This window comes from Emydura macquarii, unplaced genomic scaffold (genome assembly GCF_026122565.2).
Source record: "Emydura macquarii macquarii isolate MOO-44397 ecotype Brisbane River unplaced genomic scaffold, CSIRO-AGI_Emac_v2 contig_374, whole genome shotgun sequence".
NCBI lineage: Eukaryota > Metazoa > Chordata > Testudines > Chelidae > Emydura > Emydura macquarii.
Genome location: NW_027130511.1, coordinates 13832384 through 13851746, shown reverse-complemented (window position 1 = coordinate 13851746; position 19363 = coordinate 13832384). Strand labels below are relative to the sequence as shown.

Genomic DNA, 19363 nt, shown 5'->3' with positions numbered 1-19363 from the left:
TGGTAACGAAACAATTTCCAGATTACACAAATCTGTAATCTTCCACAAACAGCGAGGGAAAGAAGCAGATGCACTTGGAGCAGCCTATGGACAGAAAGAAAACTCTTGGATCTGAACTCATTATTCACATTAGCACACTCTATGATCTGTGCATTGCTGAATTTAGAAAATGCTGTGTGTGCACACTTTCAAATTAAGTCATACAGGCATGATCTGGAATCATTGGATTAAATTCAATGACCTGTGTTAGGTTGGAGACTAGATTAGATGATCATAATGGTTCTGGCTTTATAATCTATGAAAGGGAGGTGGGGAATTATTAAGTATTACCTTTTGGGAAATTCTAAGATATGGCACCTCAATACAGTAAAGCAGGTTTTTGTCTAGTCACATAATAAGAGTTGTTTAAAATGGTGTCATGATATCTGTTTGAAAGGCATATATGCATGTCAGAGAAATATGAGCATCTGGCTCTGAAAAAAAATCAATATTTGTCACTTTATAAATAGTTTATTTCAATAAATGGCTCATGAATCAATAGATGCAGCAGTAGAAATGTGCTCGCCCACCAGCAACTATTGACCTTTGAGACTCTTAGAAAGGAATTCGTGCAGCCTTCTGTTTCTTATCAGCAGGAAATAGTACCCTGGGAGAAATAAACAAAATGGCAGCAACCCACTAGATTGTTAGTTTTTGTAACCATGAGGTGACAAACTCTGTTCTGATTTAAATGCCATGCAGCCATACTGAAGTCAGTGGAGTTGGACAGAAAAAGTCAAGGTAGAATTTGGCCTGAAGTCTGGTCTTCATTGTTTTTGTGTTAACAATCTCCATCCTCACCCTTCCTCAGAAACATTTCAAATATAGTAGAAGACTTCTTAAGATTCCAAAGATTCTCTGAAACTATTAAGGGCATAAAAATCTACAGATTCTCTATTAGAAAGCACATCAAAGGATCAATTCCTGAGATGTATTTGGTACCAGCAATTCCTCTTGAGTCAATGAAAGCTGCAGCTGCTCAGCACTTTTCAGAAGTTGGCCTAAAACAGAGGAGAGTATGAAAAACAAAGATTTTCCAAATGGACAGAATTTTGATGTATTTGCACAAATTATTCACACTAGAACAATCTCTCATATAGAATTCTGTAGTAGGAATTTAAGAAATGAGTTGTTGCGTCTGTTATGAACAGATAGTGAATTATTAATGGGTAAATCTGTAATCTGGGATTGAGTTAATAAACAAACATTTCCAAATGATTTATGTGGATAGTTTCATTTCCTTTTGAATTGTAAAAAGAGAATTGCTAGGAAATAAACTTCCCTAAGCACTTTGTAATTACTAACACAGATATAGTGACAAATCTGAAATAATCCTATCAATCTCCTGTATTAAAAAACTATGTCTGTCTATGGAGAAAATTTAGATTCTTGTGATGGTGTAGTTTGGTGGAGATTACTAATGTACACTGAAGTATGTTTTAGTAGAAGCTAAACTAAAATAAAGAAATATTTTCAAATATTGGGCCATTATTCAGGATTTCATAAAATAAGAATCAGCATAGACTACGGCTCAGAATTGCCATACTGGATCAGACATGTGGTCCTCCTAGTCAAATATCCTGTCTCCAACAATAGTCTGAACTACATGATTCTGAGGAATGTACAAGAAACTCCACAGTAAACCAATGTGGACCAAAGTGCCCCCCATGAAGGTGTCATCCTAACCGTAATAATTAGAGCATGGCATAAATCTTGAGGCATGAAGTTTTATATCCTTTCCAGAATTTTTTTCACACTATTATAATAATTCTGGATATTCTTGTTATCCAGGTAATTGTCCAATCCCACTTTGAATTTTGCTAAATTGTTTGCCTCCACATCCTGTGCCAAGGAGTTCCACACTTTAATCACAGACTCAGTGAAAAATATTTACTTTTACCAATTTTGAATTTGCCAGCTATCAAACTGAATGTCCCTTTGTTCTGTTGTCCATGGCTCGTAACACAAAGAAACTTCCAATTTACCTTCTATATACCATTAATTATCATATGTATTATGGCAATAGCTAGAGGCCAACCAAGAACAGGGCTCTATTGTGCTAGGCACTGAACATAAAGTAAGAGCCAATCCCCGTCCTGCAGCATTTACAATTTAATACATAAGACAGACAAAAGATAGGGGAAAGGGATGCAACATACAGGCACAGTGAACAATGTGTTGGCTGCGGATGTCACGTTAGTTCCCCACTTTTTCTTTTTGCTTTGGTATTTAAGTCCTTTTCATGGAGTTATATTAGGAGAGGAATAGCAAGATGGGAAGAAAATGGAAGTAAGGGGGTGGAGCAAAGAGCCAATTAGCACCAGGACCGGATTAACGGAGGGGCTTTAGGGGCTGCAGCCCAGGGTCTTGGGCTAAGAGGGCCCCTGGCAGGACCTGCAGGCGGAGAGAGGAACCTGGGGCCGGCCGCTGCCAGTCCCGCCCCCAGCGCGCGGGGCAGCAAGCCGCTTGCAGAACCTTGCCTGCTGGGGGTGCTGGGCCAGCCCTTCACGACGCACAGGGGGTGCTGGCCCCTCCAGTGCTCCCCCGCCTCCTGCGCGTTGCGAAGGGCCGGGCCGGGGGATGAGGCCGCCCTATTTGAGCCAGCGCTGGGCTGCAGGGCTGGAGCAGCGGGTAAGTGCGGAGCACCGGGCTGGCCCTTCACAACAGGCGGGGGACTTAGGACGCTGACAGGTGGCTGCTCCTGCTCTTTGCAGCCCTTGTCTGACCCTTTTCTCTGGGCTCAGCTGTAGGGAGCCGCCTGGGGCTGGAGCATTGCAGGGCACTCTCCAGGACCATGCAACTCAGATCAGCTCACAGCGGCAGGTCTGAGATCCCACCAGCTGCTGCCTTATAGAAACCTGCCACTGAAAAGGCGGCCACAGCTCAGCTGCAGCACCGGCTGCCAAGAGGTCCTCCCCGGCCCAGCGCTGGGGGGGGGCCAGCTAGTGCCCAGGAGGGGGCCTTGCTAGGCAGGTCACATGCTGTGCCACTCCACGGCTGGATCCCAGAAATCTCAGCACCCATCCGAGCAGGGAGAGCGGCTAGCCTGAGCATCCCTGCGCTCCAGAAGTTTCACCAGCTTCTCAGGAACTCGGTTCATGGACAGCAGGAGGTTATTTTTCAGGCTCTAGCCTGGCCTGGCCTTCAGACGAGCCCATCCAGCCAGCAGGTACCCCAGTGGCTGCCCTGATTCTAGCCCTCGCCCGGGTATTGGCTCCAAAGCGCGGCATGGAGAGCACTGGAGCCAACCGCTGCGGGGATGCCAAAGGGAGGGTGCCACCTGGGTGGGGAGACGCGCTGCAAAGCATCACCAGGCACCCCGGCTGGCCTGATTCCTGGCAGGGCTGCAATCAAGCTGCAGCAGGCTGGAAGCGCTTAGCTCCCCACCTGAATCCATCCCCACCAGATCTCATTTACCTATAAACCCTCCCAAAACTCCCATCTCCTTCTGGTTCTCCCTTTCCCCCTCCTCTCCACGCCGGTTTTCCCTTCAGTCCTGACTTGGGGACCCCACAAAATCTAATAGCCCTGAGCCCACAGCAACTCTAATCCAGCTCTGATAGCATAGGGTAGAGAATGCTCACAGGGGAAACTTCAATAAGCAGCTTGATTACATTATTAGTGTCTTTTGGTCCCTGCTTGAACTGCTTTCTGTGGCTGCTGTGCTGGCTTCAGTTTTTGGCTGTTTGTTCCCTCCAGTTTCTTTCCAAAAAGGTACATGACTGGAGGCAGAGATGTGCCATATAAATCGCAATGCCAACAGAGAAGGTATCTGACTTACATCATTCTGGTTCTGAGGTTTGTGTGTGTTTCTAATGAACTGAAGTACATATATGGCTCCCAGCATTGTAGTATGAGTACCTTACAATCTTTAATATACTTATTCTAACTATAACACTGTGAGATAGGGCAGTCCTCTTATTACTATTTTACAGATGGGGAATGGAGGAACAAAGATGCTAAGTGACTTGCCCACGTCCATGGTGGAATGGAGAATTGAGCCTGGAGAATTGAGTCCTTAATCTGTATAGGCTTCTCCTTTCCCCAACATTTTTTTTTAATCTACTTCCTAATCAATTCAAACCTTTGGGTTTTTTAAAAACCAACAAAAATATATATTACTCCCACTTTAAATATACTTAAGCAGAACTTCTGCTTTACACATTTTCATTGCAATGAATCCTAAGTAATCATTAACAACAAAATCTTTCAGATACACACACGGGTAAGACATGAGAATGTCAGACTGATTTTTAATAATCAATGTATTTCACGGGCTGGGCACTACTTCTGTAAATTTACTGAAATAACATTTCTATTTCTTCACATTCCAATCAAGTTAAGCACATTATCACTTATAAATGAGAAATTCTACAGTTGCTGGATAATGCTATACATAAAATTTATTTTTTAAAATTCAATCATATGAGTGAAAGGTCCATTTGTATCCAGTTTTAACACTTGCCTGTTTCCATATGTGCCATACTTGACAACAACACCTGCTTCAGCACATTTGGTATTAGCAGCCAGTTCTTTTTCACACAACATCACAAAATTGGAATAAAGCTCCATCCCTTTTTCTTTTTCAATGTTGGAATGGTACTGCATATTTCTTCCCTTCAGTCTACCACCCAGAGTAGCTTGGGGTATTATTAATAAGTTGCCTGGTAAATCCAGAACAGAAACATACTTGCCACTTTCAGTTTCACTTAATTTAACATTCAACAGTGTATTAACTGCAACAAAAAAAAAATTAAAAATTAAATTTGTGTCTAAAATTAGTTAACATTAAACCTACTATAACTGTGAAAAGCAGTACATTAGCAAATACTTCTGTTAGGATGGTTAAGAGAATTTATTCAAATAAAACATTTAAAAATGGTTCATTACAATTCTATATTTGAATCTTAATAATCAAATTACATAGGAGAGCTGTGAAGAGAAATTTATATGGGGGGGGGAGGGAGGTGAAGCTGAAGATGAATTAGTCAATTCATATCAGGCAAATATTATAACTCCATACAGTTAATATTGACCACAGACTAGTACTTTTCATACTGAAGAAAGTTTTTGTATATTGTGAAGAACATCGGAGAGATCTGTATTAACTTTATGTAATACATCTGTGCACTTATTGGTTATTAGGGTTCCATAGAGTCAGGCACCCACAACAGTTAATTCCAGCTAGAGCTTTTCCCAGGACTCCAGGAACATGGCTTTGACTCTAATTTAATTGCTTGGTGTTCAAATGGCCAATATACTGAATCCACAACGGGGAGACTATCCCGGCCCTCTCTGGAGAAAAACTGCATAAACCAGTTTAACCAGGTTCAGAAAACCTCAAGAGATCTTTCGACAGGAACTCTTGAACAAAGGAACTTTGAAATAGATAAAAGACAGCCTGAAGGACACTGACTAGGAAGTCAGCCTATCAGAGAGGCTGAAGCACGTCTTCTTACCCAGCCCCAATGTCGGGGTTGCCTGGGTCAAGTGGGACTTGCTTAAAATGGCAAGGAAAGGCTAAGTATAGATAAGACAATATATGTGTAGATTGTTATTTTTAGTCCTTTTCTCTCTGGTATATACCTGCAGACCAGTAAATAATACTTGTTTTGAAGTAGCTGTCCTGAGTCATAATTTCACACTAGTCACAAACTAGTCATACAGAGAATAAGCTATCTTTAAATCATTGTCAGAATACATTAGTGGGCAGTCTGGGGAAACTAGCTGCTGCTCCCCAGATGTATGAGTTTTGCTATGAAAAATTTCTTTGTTCTCCAGTGATATTCTCATGGAATTTTCCACAAGCACAACATTTATTTTGTGTTATATTGTTTTAACACACACAAAGATTTAAACTTAGTTTGGGATCACAGAAACACAATATGAGATGTAGACACCTGTCAAATGGACTGAGGAAGACAAACTTGATTCACAGGCAGGGAACTTGATTCAGTATGATGCCACTTGATGGCCTTCTAATTACTTCTATACAGAGCTACTGCCAAACTAGTCACTGAAAGTAGGACAGCAAAAGGAGACTGGAAATGAGTTTCTTCACTAAGGATAAGGAGTTGAACAACCAGGTTAGACTTACTTGCTACTCATGACTGGGAAGATACAAGGTAGAACTCAGAATAAAATTACTAGCTCAGAATAATTTCAGTATGGAGTGAGTTTTGCAGCTTACAGGTTCACATTTACAAAGTTTCTTTTGAAAGATATTGTTCTTATTGCTCTCTCCAGGCATACCTCATAGTGGGCCTGATTCTATAGCTTCTCCATCATTTAGCTGCTGCATAATCAGGCCCATTGTTTTTTCCTGATCCCTTATTGTAAGAATATGAATAATAAAACATACCCATTTTTGAAATGAGTTCCTCATTGGCTCCTTTGAAGAAGCATATGTAGATAACAAGTCCTCTCTGAACCTATAAAAGATTGCAAAAAAATTTTTTTTATATATTATTGTGTGTATGGTTAAATATCTGCACAGTACTTCCTAACATAATTAAGCCAATCCGTTATCTGTACTTTAACCCTAATTTAATTAGAATTTACAGTATGCTAATACATAGGCTAAAATTAAAAGCAGATACAGAATCCTTCATGGTGGGATCCTCATACTGGGATCCAATGGCATAGAGACAAGTTCACTGCATGGTGAATTGGGGAAACCCAGAAGAGTTACGGAATAAAATGCTGTAAACGAACAGTATCTAGGAGAAGGAAAACTCATATCAAATCAGAGCAGACAGAGCTTGCTTAGCCTCTTCAAGCAAATCTCTCTAGGAGACAGAAAACCCTGATTTCAAAACTGAGCAGTCCAAGTTCATTAGCTTTGGAAGGCCAGTAGACTAGGGTGATACCTGTTTCTAGCATGCTATGACATGGCATTCCTATAAACTGAATAGAGTGGATAGGCCTAACCAACCATTATATCTGAAACTCATTTGTTATATAAACAGTACAGCAAACCAAATTGATTTACACAATTTCAACCCAGACCTAACCAATGGAAGTGGCTGATGGATTTTGGATAACCGCTTGATCTATTACACATATTATGATCTGGAACATTAGAACTCTATTCATTCCTGACCAGATTGAGCTCGTAGTGGAGCAGTTAAGGAAATTACAATTTTCCCTTGCTGCCATAAAGGAGACACATTGGCTGGGCACAGGAAAGTTGACATTTGGAAACTGCACTTTCCTTTACTCTGGACATTCAAGTGAGCAAATGAATCAGAGAGATGGGGTTGCTATAGCAGTGAACAAGAGAATAGTTACTTCAGTGAACAGCTGAAAACCAATGTCTGAGCGGATTGTCATAGCAAGGTTTACTACTACCTACAATAAACTATGCATATCTGATCTGCTGTTATGCATCAACAGAAGCGGAAGAGGAGGATGTGTTTTATCAACAACTGGATAGCAATGTACATGAGATTCCTTTGATAATGGGAGATATGAATGCAAAAGTTGGTAGCAGACATGGTAAGGCAAATGAATAGTGCTGGGCCACATGGCATCGGGACAGAAATTTTAATGGGGAAAGGTTAAGAACTTGCTATGAGATGCACAATCTGATTATTGGTGGTACTTGGTTTCCTCACAAAGATATGCACAAGGTTACATGGAACTCACCAGATGGTCAAACCAAAAACCAGATTGATCATATTAACAGTAAAAAGCATAATCAGTCATTGTTGGATGTTAGATTATGAGCTATTAATGGGAAAGGTTAAAATAAAGTTAAAATCCAAGAAAAAGACAGGTGCAACTGGAGCCAAATTTGATCTTGACAAATTAAAGGGTAGCTCTCTGAGGGAGGCATACAAGGTGATGCTTGGAGGATGTTTCAGAACATTAATTTGTAATGATGAAGAAATCTCACTACAGACCAGTTGGTAAATAGTCAAAAAGCAATACAAAACCACAGCAGAATTGCGGGAATGTGTAAACAAAGAAGTAAAAGCTGAACAAGCAATGAAACAAGAAAACTACAGGAAAAGTGTAACCAAGCCAAGACTACTGGAAAAGCAGAAGTCTTTATGCAAAGCGGTGAAGAAATTACAAAAATTGGACAAGAAAAAAGTTTTTGCAAGAAGAGGCTCAATAACAAGAGGAGGCATCAAGAAAACAAGATATAAAAATAAATATACAAAAGAGTAAGTTGCATGGAAATATCAGGTCAACAAAGCAAGAGGTAAAATAAGCTACTGGTGAACTGACAACAAATACTCAAATCATGCTGGAAGCACGGAAGGAACATTTTGACAAAGTGCTGAACACTGCAGATCATTCAGCTGCAAGCATTCTAAATGTTCTAAATGAACAAGGCAACTTGTAAGACAGAATGGATATAAGCACTGAACCACCATTAGAAGAAGATATAGAAAGAACAGTGAAACAGGTAAAAATAGGAATATACAACATAACAGCTGAGCTGCTAAAAGTTGGCAGGACAAGTGCTATCAAAGCATTAGGAAAAAAAGTTACAAGTTATGGGAGCCACAGGAGGTACCAGATGACTGACTAAAGGCAATAGTTATACCAATCTTAAAGAAAAGAGATCCTACCAATCTGACTAATTATAGAGGTACAAGTTTATTGTCAGTACTAGGGGAAAAAAATCATGATGAAAGTAATTGTCAACAGATTATAAGGGGAAGTAATAGGCAAGGAACAGGCCAAAGTTGCATTGATCAGATTATCCATACTCAACAGTTGATGGAGAAAAGTGAGAAAGGAGATTAAAGAGGTTTGCTGTTTTTATTGACTGCATAAAGACACATGATTTTGGATTGGAAAGCATTATGGAAAGTAGCAAAATCACACCAAGTTCCAGATGAAATAATTGCAATGATAGTAGCTATGTATGAAGACTCCTGCAGTGCCATAAAAATTGGTGGAAAATTAAGCAACTGGTTTAAGTCAAAATTTGGTGTAAAACAAGGGGGGCATGGAATCATTCTCACTTGTCATCATGTTCTTAAACTGGACAATAAGAATGTCAGCCAAACTGGAAGACCGTGAGATTGGATGATCTAGTTAAACTCCTTAGCTTACACAGACAATGACAACTGGCAGACATACTTGAATTAATGACAATATTCTTTGCTACCTTGGAAAACTGGTGTAGTCGACTTGGATTTACAATAAATGCCAGCCAACAAAGTGGTTGCATCTTGGAAAAGAGATAATAGAATGAATGTTGAACTGCAGCAGTAGTGGAGTCATGGAACAAACAGAATCTTATATGTACCTAGGAAGCTTGATCAGTGTTGGTGGCTCCATCAAAAACGAGATTTAAGAGAGATGTGCCATAGCCACAAGTGCTACACAGACACTGATGAACTTATGGACTGATGAAAACATAATATTTGGTACCAGATTGAAAATGCATCAAACTGGTGTATTACGCCATGGTCTGGAAGCAGTTTCATTAAATGAAACAGGCTTCACAAGACTGGAGATGCAATAGAGATGAGAGTGCTTTGAAACACAGCAGGTGTAAAGTAGAATGATTTTAAGACAAATGAAGTTAGAAGAAGAGTAAGATGTGAAATTAGGGTATAGGACTGGCTACAGTAAAAAAGATTACAATGATAGGCATGCTGCAGAAGCCAAACAAACAGATGGGAAGGATGGCAAAGAAAATAATGAAAACACAGCTAAGGTGAATTTGACCTAGGGGCCAGCCACTCTCTGGATACCAGGACATCATACGCATGAACATGACTAGGCTGGGCTTAATGGAGGAACAAGCCATGGACAGGTAGGAAAGGTGACACTGTCTTCAAAGATGCTCTGGGATGAAAAAAAGCAGAAACAATTCATACCCAGTGGATTCGATTACTTAATTTCAAGATAGAAAATAACCAAAGCTTTTCTCCTACCAAATTTGCAAGTCAGTCACTTTCAGTTTAAATATAAATTATTTTTCATTTGAAATGTGATGAATAATCACAGTAATGGCTAATTTAGTAGATTATACCTCATGACATTGACATAATATTCCTGTACATGATAAAAACATTTTGTAAAACATATTCAGATAGTTAATCAGAGCTCAATATCATGACAAACAGAATATTTAAAACTATTTAAAAACTATTGAGATTGTAATTTATCCCTTAGAATGAAACTCTGCCTGCATTGAAGTCATTCATTTCAATGGAGCCAGGATTTCATCCTTAATTTTTTGAACAGAGAAATTAATTTGTATTGCTCAAAAGAAGAAGAACTGATCTTAAGGAAATGATACAAATATAGGGCCAAACCTCCAAACAGTTCCTCATGAAATTAGTCCTTATTTAATGGGACAACTAGTTTTGAATAAGAACTAGTTACGTGCATATGGGATTGTGCCCCAGAGGTGGAAAAATATAAGGCAGATATTGTGCTGAATTTTTCCTCTCTCATTTAGTTCCCACAACACACATAAATAGCCCATTGTGATTTTATTAAGGAAGATTGATGAGCATCCCTGCCCTTAGCCAATGACATTCCACCCATCAATATAAATGAAGTGCTCAGTCCCTTATCCTCTTAGTTTGATTTAAAAAAATTAAAAATATCCTTGCCTTAACTATAGGGTCTATATGAAAAAGAGGGATGAGTGTGAGCATGTGTGCAAAAAATACCCAGGGCTCCAGTCACTGTAGTCTCAAGGAACAAGTACTCTTATGAGAAACAATTCTTCTGTAAGCAAAACAGAGTACAGCTTGCAGTAACCACTGAATGTCACCTAATTAGGAGATGCTGCTCAGTTCAGCAGATGGACACTGCAGTGCATCTCTGCAAAAGACCACGCCTCAACCAAATTTTTAAGGCATCTTGAAAGATCTCTCACAAATATCTTTTGTTAAACTTATGATAATAGTTACTGTGTTTCCTTAACTATTTCAATAAAGACTTCTGCTTTATTCTCTTGTGTAGTTTAGCATAGGATTCACCAGTATCCTCAAGGCTAAGGTTAAGAAACACAATACATTCTAAGCCCCTATTTATTTTTCAGTTGACTTAAAATAATTTTCTTTGGGGCTGAAATGTTGTATGCTGAGATTTTTTTTGGAAAATTGAATGATTCCTTCCAAAAGCTCATTTTGACCAATGTGAAATAATAAATTGCAGTTGTCTAAATGAAGACTTGACTGACAGCCAAATTCCATAAAGCATTTAAGAAGTTACTTGAACCTTGCAAATGAAGGACACACACATTTGGAAGAGATTTCCAAAAGTTGCATTTATTGATACATATGACCCAAATATGTTCACCTAAATATTAGTTCCAGAACTAGATTGACATTATATTAGTAAGGAAAAAGAGGTGCCTACATACATATTGTAAAAGGTCCTGGTAAAACAGACCCAATAAATCTGCAATGAAAAGTCCAATCAAAATTTTAATCGCTACAACGTATTTCTTATGCCCATACACGAGAGACAAATGCCTACAGTATATAGTGCACAGTGTAAGAAAGAGAGACAGTTCTGTCACATCTCCCAATATTTGGCATTCTCCTTAAAGCCCTAGCCCTGAGGTCATGCTACTGTATGAGAATCTCAGCAAAAAAAGTTTCTAGCTCTTGTAACTGTAAAGACAACCTTGAAAACGTGAACCAAATATAACCTAAATGCTGAGAAACCAGAGGGCAAAGAAAAAGAATACATACAAAAAACAAACAAACAAAGAAGAACCCAATCTAAAAAAATAACTCAAGCCAAATCGCATGATTTGAGGCCTGACTTTTCATTTCTGAATGCTTGGGGTGGGCAATACTCAAGTCATGCCTACTCTTTTGCAGCAAGAGGCGATGTAGACTTTGGGCTCAGTTTTCCACAGCATCTGTACAAAGCTAGGGCACAGTGGAGAGAAGGGGGCTGACATGGAGCTGATTGTGTCTCTCTGATTCTTAGTTGCACAGTCCCAGTGTAAGTTAAAAGCTGCTGGGAGAAGCTCCGACTTATGTTACAGGTGCAAGACCTTTGAGCCCCCTATTTATATTTAACCGTGCACAACTCCAATTCAAAACTACATTTAACTTTTTTTAAATGTCTTGAGTATATTAAATTTTGGAAATCTGGACACACTATTAAAGGCTACGGTAATAATGGTACTATAGCAAATCCTCTAACATCACAGATGCAGTCACTCTTACAATTATGAAGGCCTGTTTCCAGTAAGAGGTGCAACTCAACTGTTAAAGCTTTTTGAACTAAAACAAAAACAATGGTGTTATTAAAGTGCTCTGCAAACAATCAAGACCTAATCATTTGACTCTTCAGTCCAAACTTCAGCAAAATAAAACTCAAGAAAAATAAAAGAAATAAGGGTTACAAATTCAGAACACCAAGGTCTGGACGATGACCATTGTTGTAGACTTGTATGGTGGCCTAAGGGTGCCCAAGAGAATTACATGGGGAAAGTATACTGTATATGGATTTGCTATTATCAGTAAAATGCCTGTGTAAAGACTATCACAGCAAATTCCATGGCATCCCTGGCTTTTTACTAAAAACTGTCGGACATGGCACCAAGCAAACACATCAAATACACAGCACAATGCATGTACCTGGTGCCAATAACAATGCTATAGGCATTACCCAGGGTAATGTTAGTACCAAAGGCTTATTTAGCAATTGGTCACTAAGTGCACTCATCTGAATCTGCAAGCAGAACACCGTTAGCTACAAATGTACAGGCGTTCAGCAGTTGTAACAAATGCATTCTGAAAAAAGTGTATTTTCATTTCTACTCTAAAACTTTTGCAGAAAAATGAATTTGGTAATATAGTTGGAAACCTTCCATAACAATTAAGAAGTCAGCTTGTGATAGATGGGATAGTCAAGTAAATTATTCTTTGACATTTTATTTTGTTCAAGTTTGCGTTGCAGAATAAGCCAATATAAGAGTATTCTGGGTACTTATCACATGGCCCCCATCTCTACAGAATCTAAACACACTTCCCATATATTTATATAAGATATTCTTAACAATACCCCTGGGAGATAGAATAGTATTATTTCCATTTTACTGAGGAGCAAGTGAAGTACACAGAGATTAACTGACATGCCTAAGGTCACACAAGAAGCCTGTTGCACAACCAAGAACCAAACCCAGGTCTCCTGAATCTCAATCCAGTGCCTTAATCACAGGACAATCTTGCTTCAGTACAAGATAAAATTAGAAATGGTCCAGGTAGTTCCCATTGCATTAGATTAATACTTTATATTTATTGTAACTCTATTCACTCCTACTATTTCCGGCTATATCGAAAGAAGGACAGGAGACATTTGATATGGTTTTAATTAGGCTGCAACTTTATTATTAGATATCTGGGACTACCCAGCAGATAAAAGTGTAAAATGCAGGTAACCCCCTGTTCATTCAATAAGTTCCCAGGGGACTTCTGCAAGCCCCCACTTTTTTCCATCCAGGTCCCCCAGCCAATCCATTGCTGGAACTTTACCATCCATCCCCCTCGCAGGACGATTAAAGTGGGTTATACGACAGGGGGGTTGGCTCCCTGCCATACCGATCACAGGAGGCCCTGTTCCATTCCTTTAACCAACACCTCCTTTTAAACTCCTTTACCAAGCCATTTATCCAGTCACCGTATAACTTTTCTATGGAGTACCTGCACTGGTCATCCACCTCACCTTATATAATGAGTTATGACATATAGCCTAACTCCCTTCTCACCACATCAACAAAGCCCTCCTAGAAACCGCTGTGAGGAAGGTGAAAAAACCCAACTCCTCCTAGGCCAATCAGGTGGTAAGGGAAAAATTCCTTCCCAGCCCCCTCAAAAAGGGACAGTTAGCGCAATGCCCACAGCAGCTCTAGACCAAACCTGGTATTTCATCACCTAAAGGGGAGGGAGGTGGGTGCGGCCTCAGGCTGTTCCATGTGAAAGGGGGTTTCACCACATGGGCTGTCCCTTTTAAACTCTTCTGTCCACCCGGATTCCAGGAGATGAGTCAGTGTCACCCCTTGTCTCCTTTTACAGCAGTTTGACCTCTCCCCCACCCCACCCCACCCCACCCCACTTCATGAGCACTGTTCCTTTCATTTGGCCAGTCAGCCAAATGTCCCCCCTTTCCCCAATTGAAGCTGCAGTGCGTCATTGTGAAGAGCACTGGATTTCATCTTGTTTTGTTACATGTTTAAAAGAGAAACTTTATGCTTGCACATACTCTGTTGTAAGACTGTTTGTTTTACATATTTTCCTTCTAATGTCTCTCCATGAACAGGCCTTTCCATTGTTGGAGTCATTTATTGCTGAGAAACCTTATGCTATGAAAGTGACTACTGACAAATGGGCACATAAGTGTAAATGCAATGTATATTCAAACCCTTTCTCCAACCAGAAAGTGAGTCCACAAAGACCTGCTGTCTTCCTTTTTAAGAAAGAACTGTCAAATATACACTCTGAGAATACCTACAGTGGTTTTATATGGCTCAGGAATTGTTCAAGGTTATGGTTCTCCACCAGGGGTACATGTATGCCTTGGAGTACGCAGAGGTCTTCCAGGAGGTACATCAACTCATCTAGATATTTGCCAAATTTTACAATAGGCTACATAAAAAGCACTAGCGAAGTCAGTATAAACTAACATTTCATAGAGCAGCATAAACAAGTAATTGTCTTTATCTACTATACACTGAACTGTAAGCAAAATATTTATATTCCAATTGGTTTATTTTATAATTATATAGTAAAAATGAGAAAGTAAGCAATTTTCCAGTAATAGTATTCTGTAATTTTGTATTTTTATGTCTGATTTTGTAAGCAAGTAGTTGTTAAGTGAGGTGAAACTTGGGGTACGCAAGACAAATTAACTTGTATCTGACCTGCGATCCACACTCCACCTTTCTATGTATCCGCATCCACACCCACACCCTCTCTCACAGTTAGAGCCCTGCGTGGATACAACTTTAGATCCACAATCCACAAAGATGGTAAACAATACAACCGCAGATGCAAATATCTGCGGATATAAAGCGGACATCTGTGGATTTGTAGGGCTCTACTTATTTTCTCTGTTATTTATGCGGGTCTTTTACAACAGGGGAAAGAAACATTTTTAAAACAATTGGAAAATTATTCTAGTAGTGGGTGGATTATGGGGCAGTTACAGAACATGAAATTATTTAACTCTATCTTTGAAGTTGTATGACCTTTAAACATATATTAGACAAAAAAAAAGGTAAATATGCTAAGTCCCTAAACCACCTTTTTTGGACTTTTGCATTTCAACAATCTTTTTATATGCTACACAATGATTAGGACCCATACATCTGAGTTAATCTGGCACAAGTAATCATTGACAATAAAATAACATATCACCACAGGGTCTTGCAGTACTTTCACAATTCTACTCCTGACCCCCTCAATTCAAACATATACACATTTGAAAACACATAGTATTATATTTATTTTTAGATTCTTTGTTGCTATAGCAGCTAAGTTCTTAATGAAAATACAGTTTTTTCAAAAGATACGACTCAAAACCACCCACCATGATACAATTCAAAACCACTATCCTTTTGTCTGGAATAAAATAAAAGAACAAAAACAAAAACAAAATAAGCCATCTTCCATTGCGCTTTGAAGATTGTTAGATTCAGGTTTATGATATATGTCTGTAAGGGTTATTTTCCTTTTAAGCATCAGGTAATGGCCACTGTTGGGGGCAGAATATTCAGATACTGAAGAACCATTTATCTGGAAGGGAACATCCCACCACACAATTACAAATGCTGCATGGAAGCTCTTTTTTGACATTCCCAAACTGTATTTTCTATCTGAAAAAGCCACTCAGTGTGGAAAACCAACCGTACTGAAAACAGCAAATACCACACAGTGGGACTAATTCATCCCTAGTGTACTTCTGCTGGAGTTACAATAGGAAGGAATCAGATCTAATATATGCTGCAAACAGTTAAAGCAGTAGTTCCCAACCCCGTACACTGGAGTCACCTTTGTAATGATTAATGGATTGTCCCTTTTCACTATGCCCTAGCAGAAAAGTCACTATTTTTCTGTGCATTCTTTCTGTATCTTTTCCCATTGCTCCGCTCCACCGCTTAAGTCATTCAAGCACAGGCTAGGTCACTATGGCATAAACATATGATTTTGTGGGAGCATTGAAAAGAAACAAAGCTTGGGTCAACAATGTTTCTGGATCCTATAAGCCCTTACACATGAGTTGCTCCCCTGCCCTGCTGGTGCATTAATGACTGCATTAGGAGAACAGAGGAAAGGAAAAGTGGCTATTAGTAAACATTCATAGATTGCCAAAATTCTGCATGGCACTTCCTAAGTGATGACTAGAAAACGACAAGGTCCCTGCCAAAAACGATTTACTGGCCTAACACAGAAGGTTTGATTCCCCACGCCTTGCACAGCCACTCAAATCTGTACGAAGTGTGTGATCGGATGGTATCTCACATACCGATTGCACACAGGTGTAAGCAGCCAGAGAAGGGGAAAGGCAGTGGAGAATTGGGTCCAGGGTCACCCACGGTCCAAGGAGCAGCACCGTGCAATGGGATAGTAGGGCGGGGGGAACAGTACAAGCCGCCGGAGTTTGCCCAAAGCGCCCCTGTTCTGCTTTGCAGGGCGCCAGGGGAGCCGCTCCCCAGAGCGGAACGAGGCCGCGCAGGCGCGTGGCTTCCCCAAGAAACATGCTGCTCTGCAACCAGCACTAACCGCTCCCAGCCCAGGGCGGGGGCGAACAGCCTCTGCAAACCGACTCGCTGAAAAGCCAAGCGGGGAGCGGCCAGAGGCCTCAGCCGCCGGCCAGGAACCGCCCCTGCCGCGGAGGGCAGCCGCCGCCGCCGCCAGGAAAAGAGACGCCGGCGGCTGTGCAAGCGCAGCGCCAGAGCGGGCCGGCTCGCTGCGCACGTTACCTCCACCCACTCGGCCTCGGAGCCCGGCTCGGGAGGCTTCACCTGCAGCCTGGCAGACAGACACTGCTGCAAAACAGCCCGTGCGCGGGGCGCACTCGGCCCGCTGGACGCGGCCATCGCCGGCAGCGGCAGGGGCACGGCACGAGGCCGGCCACAGGCAGCCCGGGCAAAAACAGGCTCCGCCCCCAGCAGCGGCGCCCAGAGCTGACTGAGTCGGGGGAGGGAGGAGAGGCAGGTGCCAGGGGAACCTCCGCCCCCTCGCGTTGCCAGGAGGCTGCGGACAGCAGGGGGAGGGGCCGGGAACGAAGAGCTTCGGTGAAGCGGGCGGCCGGCATAGCCGGGGCCGCCTTGGCTGGAAGAGAAGGGACGGGGCGGGCTGCCTGCCTGCGTGGGGAGGCTGGGATGGAATGTGCGGCAACATTGACACTGCGCTCGCGCTGCAAGGTGCTGGATTGCTGCAGTGCCGCGCGCCTGGTGCAATTCGGGGAAGCGGGGAGTTGGGGAGCTGATCCACGGGGGCACCCTTTCCAGCCAGGGCTGTAGAGTGTCTGTTACATTCCTCCCGTCCCTTCCCGGGTACTTCGATGTGATTTTTTTTTTTTGAAGTGGGTGTGCGGCTGTGTTGTGAGTGACATACAAATACATCTGTTTCTGTCTGAAACCCTCCCTCCTGGCCTGTATGTACTAGCAGGTGCCTTCCGACCCCCGACTACTGTAACACATGCAAAGCAATGCAGAGCTTTTATGATGTGCCACTCAAAAGGTGGCAAGTGCTGGGAGTGAATCAGTTCAGAGGCATTGCATTTTTATTAAGTGTGCTCTAGCTCATTTCAGCAGAACATTTGGGGGAGAATTGCATGGCACACTTCCCCAGTAGGAAAACGTTTTGGAGTAGGCAATGCGTCATCTGTGTCTCTGAATTTTGTTTTAGGTGAGATTTTTCCTTCGGTAAATTAATACAGTGTTTCTCGACTCCCTTTGACTATCTAATCTCATTCCCTAGCAGGTGTGTGCTAACCTCTTCTGTCCTGCTTCCCAGTTTGAGTAGGTTTGCCACCTAGAAGATGCAGAAAAAACAGCCATTTCCACCCCACAACACCAACAAAAAGAGTCATAGTGCTGACTATAGCTAATCATTACCAAAATGTTTTAGACAACTATTTTACACACAAAAAACTGTATTTTTTCTTACCTTATCCTAACATGGTACTGCAGTATGGACAATGAAGGTGGGAATTGCAAGGGGCTGCAACCTGTCCCAAATGGAAAAACAAACAAAACATGTCATATTCAATCTTTTAACCAGCAAGGCTGTACAAAAACTGACCAACCCAATTAAGAACCAACCACATGGTAATCCTCTCCATCCTGCTTCCATTCATTACTGCCTTCCTCTCTGTTCACGTCCCAGATTTAGGCCCCATTTCAATAAAACCATAGTTAATAGGTGTAAATTAACTTTAAGCACATGCTTACCATGCTTACCTGCTTTGCTGAATTGAGGCTTTAGTGTCCATACCCCAAAGTCACATTCAACCACTACTGCTTGCCAAAACACTCACCACAGTAAAGGCTTTTCTACACTGTGGAATGTAACATCACTCCCAGCAGCCAGGAAGAGGGGGCAGAGATTGCCCATTTCTTCCCACAGTAAAATGTTACCCTCATGGACCTAAAAGTTGCAGCAATACTCTCTTAATTTCTTAGGCAAACCAATTCTAGGTACCGTGGTAATCTGGAAATTAACCTACAGGCTGAAATGCATGATAAAACATTCACCAAGTTATTTTATTAAATTAAACAATAAAATGACTATTACTCAACTCTGTTAAATGTGACTTCATTATAAACATTTAGTTTTTTAACAAATTTTCTATTCATCTCATCAATTTTCAACTTGAAGCTCATTTATCACACTAATGGGAATAGTACCAAAACATATAAACAGCCAGGTAGATAGAAGGCAGACACAAAATTCAGTAATGGTGCAAACAGAAATGATGTATCATTGCCACAGAATTTACATCCAGTCTGCTTCAAAGTAACTGAGACCTTTATTATGAGTAATGTTTCAATAAAAATTCAGTATCGGGCTACTCAGACTACATAGTGGCTTTATGAAGCCTACTTATACCACTACCCATTTGAAATTATTCAAAGGGTAACAAACTAAAGGTCTGATTGAAGGCATAATGAAGTCAATGGAAGTCTTTCCATTGACTTCAGTAGTCTGATTTCATTGTGTGTACTTGTGTAATCAAAGCCCTCAGGCATGAACACCATCTATTTATTCTCTCAGTGATCCCATAACTCCACTTTATTTATTTATATTACAGTAACACCTAGAAATCAGAGACATTATGCTAGGCACCATACAAACATATAACACAGAGACAGTCC

At 41.0% G+C, this 19363-nt stretch overlaps 1 protein-coding gene across 3 annotated transcripts; it reads right to left on the bottom strand.

Annotated features, from left to right (window-relative positions):
- Nucleotides 1–490: 490 nt before the first annotated feature.
- DTD2 (D-aminoacyl-tRNA deacylase 2) lies at nucleotides 491–17321 on the bottom strand. Of its 3 annotated transcripts, XM_067534387.1 has the most exons (4): nucleotides 16964–17321; nucleotides 6401–6470; nucleotides 4505–4775; nucleotides 491–1040 (listed from the first exon to the last, which is right to left on the bottom strand). In XM_067534387.1, exons 1-4 carry the CDS (start codon nucleotides 17078–17080, stop codon nucleotides 1019–1021), a joined length of 480 nt encoding a protein of 159 aa, XP_067390488.1. In that variant the 5' UTR covers nucleotides 17081–17321; the 3' UTR covers nucleotides 491–1018. The 3 variants fall into 3 exon arrangements, with proteins under 3 accessions (XP_067390488.1, XP_067390491.1, XP_067390483.1); XM_067534390.1 differs by lacking the exon at nucleotides 491–1040 and having other exon boundaries at nucleotides 3201–4703; nucleotides 16964–17317; XM_067534382.1 differs by lacking the exon at nucleotides 491–1040 and having other exon boundaries at nucleotides 3207–4775; nucleotides 16964–17312.
- Nucleotides 17322–19363: the final 2042 nt, after the last annotated feature.

Bases quoted from the DNA above. Each gene is read 5' to 3' on its own strand.
- DTD2 (XM_067534382.1), bottom strand. From the start codon at position 17,080: ATGGCCGCGTCCAGCGGGCCGAGTGCGCCCCGCGCACGGGCTGTTTTG. The intron at 6,471-16,963 runs GTAACGTGCGCA...AATCTTTTATAG, and splicing joins CCGAGGCCGAGTGGGTGGAG to GTTCAGAGAGGACTTGTTAT. The intron at 4,776-6,400 runs GTATGTTTTATT...TTTTTGTTGCAG, and splicing joins GGAACTCATTTCAAAAATGG to TTAATACACTGTTGAATGTT.